The 13,791-nt window shown below is 39.4% G+C and overlaps 1 protein-coding gene across 1 annotated transcript in view; it reads left to right on the forward strand.

Moving 5' to 3' along the window:
- Positions 1–13,791, forward strand: part of MMRN1 (multimerin 1) — a 48,326-nt gene that overhangs the window by 14,833 nt on the left and 19,702 nt on the right. The window contains exons 2-4 of the mRNA XM_014945388.1: positions 3,530–3,649; positions 5,946–6,052; positions 11,078–11,176. Coding sequence (XP_014800874.1) covers positions 3,530–3,649; positions 5,946–6,052; positions 11,078–11,176 — 326 coding nt within the window. The remainder of the gene's footprint in view (positions 1–3,529; positions 3,650–5,945; positions 6,053–11,077; positions 11,177–13,791) is intronic.

Genomic DNA, 13,791 nt, shown 5'->3' on the forward strand with positions numbered 1-13,791 from the left:
CTACTAGACCAAACAGACATTTGTTCCATCAGCAGAAATGCAATAATACTTTCTTAAGGATGCCTGGCAATCTGCAGCTGGGGGTACCTGAGGTAAAGATTACAGCTACAATGTCATGTTTAAAATACCCAACAAACTGACAACACCCTAATGGCATGTTCTTTCATGAAATCATTTAACTGCTTTTTAAAATCCTATTTGGCTTCTAAAACTCCACATCTGGCACAGTCTATGTTTGTGGAGACACCCCCACCCCATTTTTTTCTTTAAGTTAAACCTGTTTTGTTTTGATGCCTCTTTGTCATAACAAGACCAACTGAATAATGAACATCATGTCTTCCCATCCCACCTGTTCTTCATCTTCTGTTTGTATCTTTCTTTTCACGTCTCTTTAGGATGTAGGAACAAAACTGAGTTCTGTATGCAAACTGTGAGCTAACCATAGACTCATATACAGCAACAGAGAGTTGATGTACTGAAAACAGTGGTGATTTCTGTTTGTTCTTCAGTCTTTCCCTAGTAATTTCATATATTTGATTCACTAGTTTAGTTTATGCAAAATACTAAATTAGTGTATTCAAAGAGCTAATCACAAGGTCTCCAAGATCTTTTTTCTTGATGATGGTTAATTTAAGTAGTCATGCTCTCTGTATAAGGCTGTCTTTATTTGTGCCTGACTCAGCATCACAAGACCCTTTTCTGATGCTTAATTAGTTGGAGATTCAGTATCATGAGATTTCTGCCATTCTTCGAGATCAGCTTTAGGTTTACTACACAAAATGATTTAGTTTAGCTTTGTATCAGCGTCATCTCCCTATTCACCTGCTTTCCCCCTCAACAACGAATGCATCTGTTACAGATCCATGTGGGATTCTTCTGATAAACTGTTTCTTGAGAAAGCTAACTAGTTTTTTACCTCTCTGATTTAATGCCTTATTAATCTATAACAGGATCTATCCTCTCACTATGTGACAGATTTTTTGATTGCCTCTCCCCCCCCCCCCCCCCCCCCACACCCTCTTGCTGGTGCGGTGCTACATTTTTTGATGCCCCCCCCCCCCCCCCCCACCCCAATAGCTTTTGGTGAGTGACCTTGCCAAAAGCCTCTAAAAATCACCCCTTTACCTACCTGCTTCTGATTCAGAGAATGCCAATAGATTTCTGAGGCATGATTTCCCTCTACAAATCTGTCCCAAACCTTTAATCAGTTTATAATTTCTACTTAATTGTGTTCTCTGCTGTAGCTTCTACCAAGTCACCTGGTTTCAAAATCCAGTTTAACAGTTTGCAGGTTCTTGCAATCTCCTTAGAATCCTTTTTAATAAAACGAAACCTGGCCTTGCATTTACCGGCTTCTACATCCTGCGCTGCAGCCATCAAGAGTTTGATCCTTTTGTATGTGACTTCCATCTCTGGGTGGGTGCCCAATGGCACAGGCAAGCATGGAGCTGTGCCACATTATTGCTGTGTGTGGCTTTGACCTCAAAGTGCACTGCAAAATACAGTCTACATGTACCCACAACAATGCTGGGGAAGGGGAGGAAGAGTAGAAATGTCTATCCGTAAAGGCAAAGTTATGGGTGGTTAAAAACTTTACTAAACAATCCTTTGAATTCTGGATAAACAGTTTCTATAATCTGAAATGTAGGTGTATTTTAAGACCTGTCATTACTGCAGTCTGGAGGAGCTTCTTTGTACTCAGGGCTCCATGAACATTTACAAAGAAAAACTTAGATTTGCAATATAAATGTATGTAGAGATGGAGAAATTATTGTCTGCTTTCTTTGTTGTTAATGGGTAGCTGAAGTACAAAGACTAAGCAATTGCTTAAGACTGCCCTGGCAGTCTGAGAGAAACCAAACTTGATTTTCATAACTTAGTCCTATTCTAAATTATGGGTTTAATTTTCCCCTTTAAGTATCAGATATCATCGCATTCCAATATGTCATCAATGTTATTCCAATCTACAAAAAGGGCATGAGGGAAGACCCAGGGAACTACAGATCTGTTAGTCTAATCATAGTTCCTGGAAAAAATTACAGAGAAGGTTATACTGAGCACTGTTGAAAGGTGTTTAAAAAGTAATGCAATCATCAGGTACAGCCAACATGGGTTCACAAAAGGGAAGTCCTGTTTAATTTGATATCCTTCTATGATAAGGTTACCCACCTAGTGGATGAAGGGAAGGTGGTGGATGTAGTTTTTTCTGGATTTTAGTAAGGCTTTTGATACTGTCCCTCACAGCATCCTTCTGGACAAGTTGTCCAACTGTGGGATGAGCGGGTTCACAGTGTACTGAGTGAAGAACGGGCTGAAGGGCAGAACTCAAAGGGTTGTAGTGAATGGAGCTGGTTGGCAACTGGCCACCAGCAGTGTTCCTCAGGGTTCAATTCTAGGGTTCACAGTGTACTGAGTGAAGAACGGGCTGAAGGGCAGAACTCAAAGGGTTGTAGTGAATGGAGCTGGTTGGCAACTGGCCACCAGCAGTGTTCCTCAGGGTTCAATTCTAGGGACAGTCATGTCCAATATATTTATCAACAGTCTGGACACAGGATTTGAATGCACCATTAGCAAGTTTGCTGATGATACCAAACTTGGAGGTGCTGTTGACTCTCTTGAGGAGCAACAGGCCCTGCAGAGGGATCTAGGTAGATTGGAGAACTGGGCTATCATTAACAGGATGAAATCTAACAAGATGAAATGCCAGATTTTGCACCTAAGATGGGTAACACTGTGCACAAGTATAAATTGGGAGAGGAGTGACTGGAGAGCAGCCCTGCAGAAAGGGATCTGGGGGTGCTGGTCAAGAGCAGGATCAATATGAGTCAGCAGTGTGCCCTGGCAGCCAAGAGGGCAAACTGCATCCTGGAGAGCATCAAACACAGCATCACCAGCGGGTCAAAGGAAGTGATTATCCCACTGTATTCAGTGCAGCCTCTCCTTGAGTGTGCTGTTCTGGCCCCCACAATTTAAGAAGGATGTTGAGGTCCTTAAGTGCATCCAGAGGAGGTTAATAAGTTGGTGAAAAGGCTGGAAAGGGTGTCCTAAAACAAGTGACTAAGGACTTTGGGTTTGTCTAGTTTGGAGAAAAGAAGGCTGAGGGGAAGAAGCTCCTCTCTACAGGAAAGGAGGCTGCTCTCTGCAACTTCCTGAGGAGGAGATATGAAGCGGGAGGTGTTGATCTCTTCTCCCTGGTATCCGGTGACAGGAGACATGGGAAGGTTCAAAGCTGTGCCAGGGGAGGTTTAGACTGGACATTAGGAAACATTTCTTTACCAAGGGGGTGTTCAAACACTGGAACAGGCTTCCTTGAGAGGTGGTAGATGCCCCAAGCCTGTCAGTGTTTAAGAGGCGTTTGGACAATGCCCTTAATAACATGCTTTAACCTGTTCAGCCCTGAATTGGTCAAGGCGTTGGACTGGATGATCACTGTAGGTCCCTTACAACTGAAATAGTCTGTTGTATTCTGTTCATATTGTGGAAAACATTATTTGTTCTTTTAATTGTATTTACTTTCTGTCTCTTACAGGAACTGGTGTGCTTATGTCCATACCAGACTTTTACCTACAGTGGTAGTGGACAACCTGGAAACCTTCTCATCGGGCAGAGCAAAGCCTTGCACTTGGCATATTGGATCCTGTGCTCAGAGGTTTGTAGAGCTTGGAAGAAAGAGTACTTGCAAGTCCTTGCTGCATAATTAATACAACCATGACTTCAGAAATGAAAATGAAAACAAGAGGAGGCAGATTAGCATGTTTTCAGGTCTCGTCTTCACAGATCCCTAGATCAAGTGTCTCATGACTGGGAAGCATCCTTGAACTCCACAATACAGGCTTGGCATGCCTTCACTTTGGCACCCTCTGATCTGTTCAAAGTCTTCAAGTTAGCCCACTGCCTGCTCCCCTCTTCTGGAATACTGCGAGTAAATGTGCACATGTACAAAGCTTTAAAGCATATGTGGAAAATAAAATCCTTTCTGACCAGTTTTCCAAGTTTGTGCTTTGTTGGAGCTAGAGGCTTCCTCTGAGAAGCATTTTTTTGTTGTTACCTCTCTGCTGGGTGCTTATTTCTGGCATAGCTTTGGTCAGGTAGCAGACCTAGGAAAGCAGTTGGCCTGGATAAAACTTGTAAATAATGACTCTGTTAAACATATTTATGTTGTTCTTTGTGCTTTGGGTGCTTCATTGTATTCTCCAAACATTAGATTTCAATGGTAAATGAAATTGGGTTTTAATGCATGGGCCAGGAAAATGGCAAACTGAAATGGCACCAACAAACTAGAAATTGTTACTTTCTTTTCCCTTGAAAAATTTGAAGAGCCCTTTACAAGTCAGTTTCACTGTTTTGGGTATTGTCCTCTAGGTGGTATGGCAGAACATGCTTAAAGCTTTGAGGTGAAACTGGGAATAGAGTATCCTTAGGATTTGGTGACTCTAAATATAGTCAATCGCATTGCAAACTGGTGGAATGGACCCTGTGGTTAAAATGTTGCCAGTTTTATGGTTGGTTTGTTTTTGTTTTTTGGTTTGTTTTTTTTTTTTCACATTCCACCTAGAAGATTCACAATAACTCTGATCTTGATTTTGTAGGAAAATGAGCTCCTTGTGCTGCCCCTGTAAATAAGTCTCTACTATATACTGTTCTGGGGCGTGTCTACGTGGAGAGTTATTTTTGAAATAGCTATTCCTGATGAACTCCTTTCATGGACACTTCATTTTTATAAGTGCTTTCAGGAATGGATTATGCTAATGCAGAATACGGTAGTTTTATCATAAAATAATACCATCCATACAGCAGAAGAACCAAAAACTCTCTTGATTTCAGTTCACCTTAATCTTTATTGAGTTCTTGCTGCTGAAAAAGCCATTTCTCAGAGACAAAGCTGGCTGGGGACACATGCAAAGCTCCTGCCAGCCACTATGAATTTTAATATATATAATATTACAACACTTATGAAGGGGTGACAAGATTAACTAAGGTGTAAAGCAAGATGGCATTTTTTAATTCATTGAAAGGATACTTTTTTGGTCTGACAGTCTTCAAATTTTTCCTGCTTTCTGAAATGATTTAGACAGGGATTGTGTGTCCAAAAGAGTTCTGTGACTGTTTTATCATTGTATTTTCTGAGATTTGAGGTGTTCTTCATGGCAGTGTTGAGCAACTAGCAGAACTGTCTGATATTCTTTTTATTCAAACTTTGTGTTTAACATATTAAAAAGCAAGTAGACTTGCTGTAGTAAATTTCTTTTGTATGCCCTACTGCAGCATGTCCATTTTACACTGATTGCTCTGTGAAATTACGAAAGCTAAAAGAAGTGATGGCGTAGCCAGGACACACAGAACGTGTTGGAACACAGAAACAAAATTGCTGCTGCCTCTGCAGTTACATACTGTAACAGTAGTAACTGAGGCATCACAATTACAAAGCCATACTCTCCTTACATTCACTTCCAGAGTGGAAATTATCACGCTTTATTGGATTAACATTTGTATAATCTTGTTTAAAATAATCAGAATGGAAAGCTTCCAGCCAGCACTAAATGTGAACTGGCGTGGCATGAATTCATTGTGAATGCTTTTTTTTTTCACTGGTTTCAAAGAAAATGGTATTTCACAATTGTATTTTTGGCTTATGCAGTCCAGTTTAGTAGATATTAGCAGGATTTGACTCCCAAATAAGATATTCAGGGAAGAAGTCTGACAGCACTAAATAGACAACAGTCAAGTTCCCTTGAAGTCTGTGCAGAGGATCTGAAGGCTAAAATATTAGAACTAGAACTGTGATTGCTATTGAAACAGAAAACCCTACTGAGGCTTCATCTTCAGCTTCAAGCAGTTAATGAAAGGACACACTTGATATGTAAGATAACATAATGTGTTATACAGGTATCCTACAACTCCTGTTTGCTCATCTGAAATAGGTTTCAAACATTCTTGTTTTGCAGGTCCCAGACAACAACACACCAAGCCTACAGAACCAAACATAAAATAGTCACATCACTGGAGTGGAAGTGCTGTCCTGGGTACAGTGGGCAAAATTGCCAACCCAAAGGTGCGTAGAGTTGTAAAGATTTGAAACAATTCACTTTAACAGAAGAAAACGATGCAATCTGATTTGCAAGCAAATGACTCTGCTGAAAATCAATTCAGTCCTTCCTGTTAATTTAAAACTAGGAAAAATGCACAGTAAACTAAAATACTTTGGGATGTTGACTCTTCCCTGAACGTGAATTTCCAAAGTAGCTAAGCAGAGTGTCCTCTCCTCTCTTTCACTCTAAATAAAACTCATAAAATCTTCAGCCTTATTCCATTTTCCTGAAATATTGAATTTGCATTCTGTGTATCTCTACTTTTGACCTTTTAGTTATTGGGTATTGCAGTGATTGGAATATTAAATCCAGGTTCTCTATTGAATACTTGCTGTAAAATTAATCTACAGTACTGTGACTCTTTTGGCTTTCAGTTTCAGACTCTAAGAATATATTTTAGACATGATAAAATAATGCATCAACTTTATTTCCCTCTGAATTGAGTAGGACTTTTGTTGTTCGTTTTGACAGTGACTGAATTTTCCAAGGTATTACACGTGATCCCTGTATAATTGTGCCCTTTTTTGACAGAATAGAGTGTTTTACCTCTGCCCTGGTGATCAAACATATGGCAACGTACTGTAGTTTAACATCTGTATAATAGCTATTTCTTTGCTGCTGGCCTTAAACAAGCAGCCCTTGAAAAATAAGATATGGCATCAGCATACATATTTTAAATGAATGAATATTACAAGAAAGGCCATTAGATGTGGTAGGGAATTCAATCAGCAGTGGTAAAGTAGGGGCTGTGATTAAAAATTAATGTAGAGGAATGAAGAGAAATCACTGTTATTGACATCCAGGAGGAAAATTTCAATGCTGAAGAGCCAGAATCTCAGCAAGCACAGAATTCTCTTCTGTGCAGCTGAGCGTGGAGTCAGATATTAACACAGGACACAGTCGGTCAGCAAGGCTGTCCAGTGAGCATGGATCAGATGTTTTAAAGGTTTGCTTTTTAAAAATGCACACATTAGCAAAAGTAGATTAAAAAATGCCAATGTTGATTGGGAGGGAAGAGGGAAGTCAGTGTTGATTAAAAAATGTTGATAAAATTGAAATGGCAGGCATCAAAAAAACAGGGAAGCATTAACCAGGAAAACAAGCTGTATAACTCAATTTGTAGTGGCATCTGTGTAAAAATAAGAATAAAGGAAAATGTTGTCGAGTGTTACAGGAGCCAGTTTGAAATTACATCTCCTGGGTTCTATTTTCAAACCTCTTCTGTCTTGCTGAATAACTTGGGGAAGCCACTTATAATCTGCATACCCAAGTTTACCCATCTAGAAAATTGAGATGACACTTATCTCACAGGGGCTCTGGGATATTTAATTAATTAATGCTTGTAGAAGCGCTTAAAGAGATTGGGATGAAAGGTGTTGTGTCAGAAAGGCTCTTCTTCCCCGCTTCTGGAATCCTGCCTCCCATGAGGAGCAGACCACCAGCACGAGCCCTGCCTGTATTATTCAATTCCCTTGAAGGGCTGTCGTCAGCTAATGAACTCGAGCAGTTGGGAGCCCAACGGCCTTGTCTTCAGGCTCTTCGGCTTCTACAGCAGCGGCGGGGGCGGCGGGGGGAAGAGAAAATGACTGGTGCTCTCCAGAGTGGCTGAGCCCTCTGCTTGGCCTCTCTGCTCTTGATCTGCTCGACAGCAGAACTGTTATCGAAGGGTTTCTCTGCCAAAGGAATTGGGGTGTTCTGGCAATATGTTTTAGATCCCGGGAAGGCACCGTTAGTGTGATGTGGGCTGCTTGCAGCAAATGCTAATTCAAAGCGCCTTCTGGTTTAGCTTCTCTCTCAAGCCAAGCGAAATCATACATAACTATTTCAGTCTGATGGTCTAGGCAGGAGGAAACACTTGTCACCGTCTGATAGTTATTACTAGACATCTGTAAACCATATTTGGTAGCCTTATTGTAATTGCCTGTTTACAGATGCTTCCCAAGGTAACGTAGTAGTAAGTGAGACAGAAGAGCTTTTGGGAAGAGACGTGTTCAGATCACTACTTCTAACTTTCTATGTGGCAACATATGACCAAATTGGATAAGATATACATCCTAGTCCACCATGGACAATGCAAATTTACAAGAAACTTAAGAAGGGAAAAATGTAGAAATTGTACCTTACAAGCCTCATGAAACGATGCAATAAGGACAATTCAACAAATAAAACATCATTATTTTGATTTGGGAATACAAAACGCCTACCTGGGTGCAGAACTGCTAAAATGAAAGGGCTTGTACGTTCCGAGTTGCAAAGTTCACAACATCATTTTTGCTAAACACAGCTTTATTTTGACTTTTCATCCTTAAGCTGGAGAAAATAATGTGCTTATAGAAATGTCTGAGGGAAAGAAATCCCAGTTTGCTCACGCACATGTGGTCTCTGGACGCTATATTACGTGTCACAAATTATTTCAAGAACTTGAAGATGCATCTTCAAATGTAGATCACGCTGTGTTTGAATTCAGCTTTGCTGTGGTGTGGGGCTGAGGTGACATGTATATGATTTCATTTCCATTTGCCCTGGCTGTGCTTTAGAGCAAACAGCTGGCTCTCAGAGTTGCTGACAATACCATAGCCATTGTTAGTGCTGAATTCTCTTGCATGGCAGCGATGTCATTTCTCCAGCAGATGGCTGTAAAATGTTCTGCACAAGATCGAGCGCTATCCTCTGCGTGGGGTGAGCTGCAGACACAAAAGGTAGCAATTCACCTTGAAACACGGGGAATGAGAGGAAACTACCAAACTCCCCACAGGGATTCCCCTTCAGCTACTCCCGCTTCATAAAAAATATATATGGAGAAAAAGATCCAATTTCCATATTTTTAATATTCCCTGAAATCATTTTGCACGCTGTGTTTAAAAATACATGGCACAATAAATTATACATCTAGGCCAATATATTCAGTGTTGGATTCCTGTGTGCGTTACCTGATACTCAGAAGTTCTGAGGACCCTGAAGCTCCTTGAGGAACTGGAAGTGGTCTTCGTTGCTCAGCATTTTGAAATGCTGCTTTTTTTTGTTGTTGTTGTTGCTTTCTTATTATAAGTGGCACCGATAAGGTGGGTCTAGAAGTCTAATTTTTGTTTTATATTTTATCTTTTTGGCTTAAACTGAGCAAATGCGAGTCATTGAAGGCTATTTCTGACCTAAGGAGTATATGTATTAGAGTTTCAGTGTGGTGCTCCCATCACATCTGCTGCTGTTCAGCATCTAGGATGGGGTATCTCAGCTGTGGGACTTTGAAACTCTAAAACTGAATAAAACTGTAAGGATTTTGGTATTCCACAATGTGAAGCTGTGAGTGGGACAGTTGATTTAATAGGAAGAATGAAAGATAAGATGGATAGTATAAAAAAAATCTGGTATCTGCAGCACTAACAGTAGCAGCAGTGAATACATTTAGAGGAACAGAAAGATTGGTAAATGAAAGAATAAAAGAACATTGATTGGCTGGTCTTTATCACAGGCAAGTAACTGTGTCATAGATCCCTTGTCATAGATCATATCATCACATCACCACCTGATAAATCCTGAGTAATGAATTGGGCTGAATGCAAGTATTTAACTCCTGTCAATAACCATGCCACAGAAAGATAACAGAAGCTATTGAAATGATAACTATTTGAGAATTTTGTATTTCTTATCAGCTGATTTCAAAAAATTTGCTGAAACTTTCAGTCCATATGATAATTTCCTTTGAGTCCCTGTCCCAATTGTTACTTCTCCCCCAATAATTTACAATCTTAAACATCTTACATCATCCTTGTAATCTATTGATCCTCATATATACTGCCAAGAGGCAGGGAATTTCTTGATTCAGGGTTTGATTCTATTTCTTTGGAAACTCACATTATGGCCAGACTAGGTTTTAATATTTAAACTGGAAATTAATGTTACCATACCCAAGTTATTCTGCTTGTACTGCACTAAAAACTGGAAATCACATCAGTGCCACATAAGTGGCATTGCTTAGATGTGCTCTGGCTGGAACAACATCCACTTTAAAATGCTTCATGAAGTGAACAAGCGTATAAAAATTGGTATGAATTTACATGAGCAAATTTACAACCTACTTTGTACGTATTTCATTTTTTAAAACACTAATGAAATGAAAGCGACACCATTAAGCCTAATGGCTAGAGAAGTCAGGAAGTTGGAAATTTCAGTTCAGTTCCCAACTATTCTATCAGTTGTTCCCTACTTTTTGTGAATGAAGGCGTTTTACTTCTCTGGTCCTCAGTTTCCCCAACTCTAATATTTAAGTAATAATAATAATAATGTTATTCTAGCTTTTTGCAATTTGCTTTGGGATCTTCGGGCTGAGATCTAAAATAAGCACAGAAAATCTTGGCTGCCATAACCAGAGAAAATATTTACAAACCTATCAGCTTCATGACGTTTTTTAATGTATGTGAATGTTTTGAATGTTTTTAATGTGTCATCTGAGTCACAAATCTGCTGGAATTTGATTATGCTTTGAAATATTTTTGGGTGCTGCAACTATGTAATATCTCTATTGCTTTTAGTAGGAAAATTTCCATGGTTGAAGATTTGTGTAATCTGTCAAAAAAAAAAGTCAGTTTTAACAAACATGATTAAAAGGTGCCTACAAAAAAAACCTAATTAATTTTGCAGCTGACAGTCTCTATATTGTCTTTGTAATGCTGTTTTATATTGATCTAAAATATTCCTCTAGAATTTTTAGCCCTGAAGATTTTAAAATTGTGTTCATTATAAGTTTTGACTTCTTAGTATTAACACCAACCCCTAACAATCTCAGGAAGCCATTTATAAAGCCATTCACTGTCTTCATCAATGTGGTCCCACACTGTGTTATAGATGGACTAGATAACAAGAATCACTGCAGATGATTAGGCTTCGGTACAGTTGGTATAGAACACAGAGAGAAAAAGCAATTGTTGGGGAATCCTGATTATCAAGTTCCATGTTTTACCCACATCCTTTCCTTTTTCTCCCTCTCTTAGCTCAAGAACAACAATCACTTATGCACAGCAACCAGGCTGAAAGCAGCAGAGCTGTCAGTGAGAGGACAGCAGGAGCTCCTCAGGACCCCAGTGGGCCAGGTCAGCGGTTATAATTACTATCACCTCTAGTCCAATCACTGACCATGTGACTTACTAAGATCACTGCAAAAACAATATGAGAAAAATCCCTCTCTGCTGAAGGGACCTGAATAAACCATCAGTTTCTACCAGTCATGGTTCAGTGGTATGCTTCTCTGATAAAAACAAGCAGAAGAAATTTAAGGTATTTAAATTACGGTGAATTTAAAGGTACCAGTAGCTCAGCATTTATAGAGTGTCTGGTGACTAAGCTAAAACCAGGACAGTCATTCTGCATAGAAATATTCAAACTATTATATTACTGAGTAAAATAGATGAATTAACAGGAAAAAACCCACACCCAAACAACACAGCCAAAAAAACCTCAAACCAAATCTAGCAGTTGTATCAAACAGCATTGGTTATAAAAGAAAATGTAATGATGTTAATTGTGTTATCCGAATGCATGATTATTGTCATATATTTTCTTATAAAAATTGATGCTTTATTCAAAACTGGTGCAATGACACTTCAAACTTTAGGAAGGGCAACTTAGCTGTGTTTTAAGCTACTATGTCTAGGATGATCAAGTAGCTAAGCAACACAGAGACAGTTTACAGCTTTGGTGCAATGACACTTCAAACTTGAGGAAGGGCAACTTAGCTGTGTTTTAGCTACTATGTCTAGGATGATCAAATAGCTAAGCAACACAGAGACAGTTTACAGCTTTATGCCACAGATGTTTGAGACTGTTTCTTATTACACTGTTCATTTGCTCACTACCATGTTTACTTCAACCTATCTAGACCATAAGGTTTTGGAACAAAATGTCCGTGTTTTCTTGCAAGGGTGTATACAGACCTCAGCATTGTAACAGCTAGTTAGAAACAGTAATGCTTTTATTCAAATAGTGATCTACATTGAGAAGTTACCTTAGGTGACTGCTGCATGCTACTTCTCCATCTCTTAGTCTCTAGAATTGCTGGGTGTGATCACTTCCCTTTATATTTATTTTCCATTACCATCTGCATGATTTAAAGTTTACCAGAAGAAATGTTCCAGAAAATTAATTTCATAGTTGTTTGCATAAGTATTCATGGGAACGGAATTTTATTCATGCCAGGCGTGTTTGCACACTCACTAAACTGGGAGCAGAAATAATCATGGTTTATCAGATCATGCCATTTAACCAGGAATTCAAATATTAAATGTTCACTATAAAAAAACATGAAAAGGTATCCATGATTTAGAGATATTCAAGTAGTTGACAGACTATACGATATTCTAGTCTGTACAACCTGAAGATGTATATGCCTTTGAGGGTATAGACATGTTGGCAATGCAGAATTATTTAGAAAGTCTGTGTGCTCAGAGAACTGCCAACAATTAGCATATCGTGTTTAAATAACAACAAAAGAAATACGTGAAACATACTTGAATAAGGAAGTTGTTTGGCAAAATTATTCTCTGCTTGTGATACACTCTCCAGCAGCGAATAAGACTGCATTTTTCAGGTAAATTTGTGGTAGGAAATTATATGTGTTATTTGGCAGCATTCACTACATGCTGTCAAATGAGCTTGTAGTTTACATGGTGAGGAGCCAAAAGATGGACAAGATGTGAAAGACAGCGTAAAGGAGGCATGTGGCTTGAACTTTCTTACTACCTCTCTTTTCTTTTGAATCTGTTGATATTTCAATTACGGATGTCTACACTGTCTTTTTGTATAATCATCAGCTGTTACACATTATGGTGTTATTGTCACCCACATAGTTGGCCTATATCTGAAAAAAAAAAAAAAAAAAGGGGGAACCAAATAGTAAGGCAAGTTACGTTTTCAGGTCTGTATGTTGCAGTTGTCAATACACTGTTCTGTTGCTGAGAGATTCATACATGCTGAGAGAACAGAATGTCAGCAGCCAGACTGCCACGGGGTTTTATGGAGACAGTACACATGTATGTGCTTATGTCCATATATGTGTTTTACTTTAAATCATGATAGATGAACAGGGAAACTAGAAAGCACAGGCAGGGGAGGTAAAAACTGAAACTGGCATGGAGACATAGAAAGGCATTTTCAAATGGGAGTTAAAAAGGAGAAGGCTGTTGGCCCTTGGTGACATTGTGGGTTTCCCAGTGCTGGAGGGAGGAGGATGTTGTCCAGTAAAGCAAATAGGACCCATATGATAAGGTAAGCTTGATCAATAGAGCCTTAAAACATGCCACTTCCCTTAGTTGGAATTCTGCTCTGAAAAATAACTCTGAAATTGGAATCTCAGAGTTCCATGTTAATTGCTTTACAGTTATTTTTTAAATCAAATGGGGTCAGTTTAGAAGGAGAGACATAACCTGTTCTGGCTGCCAACCCTGCAAATATGACCTGGGGCCAGGATTGACTGCCCTGGTCTTTGGTTCCATCAGCAGCTGCCAGGAGTCTACAAGCCAGATTCTGTTTCCAGCTCCCGCTATGCAGCCGTGCCACTTATAAACCTCACTTTCGGGTTCATCTATGCAGCTTGTCTTCCTCCTTCAGTAATAACTGACAGAAACCAAACTGAAGAAAGCATTGCACCCTGAAGGTTAGTTATCAGTTTGGGTGACTATGCATGAGCCAGTAATGAATTCAGATCACTTTC

The sequence above is a fragment of the Calidris pugnax genome, unplaced genomic scaffold (genome assembly GCF_001431845.1).
Source record: "Calidris pugnax isolate Ruff unplaced genomic scaffold, ASM143184v1 scaffold15, whole genome shotgun sequence".
Classification (NCBI taxonomy): domain Eukaryota; kingdom Metazoa; phylum Chordata; class Aves; order Charadriiformes; family Scolopacidae; genus Calidris; species Calidris pugnax.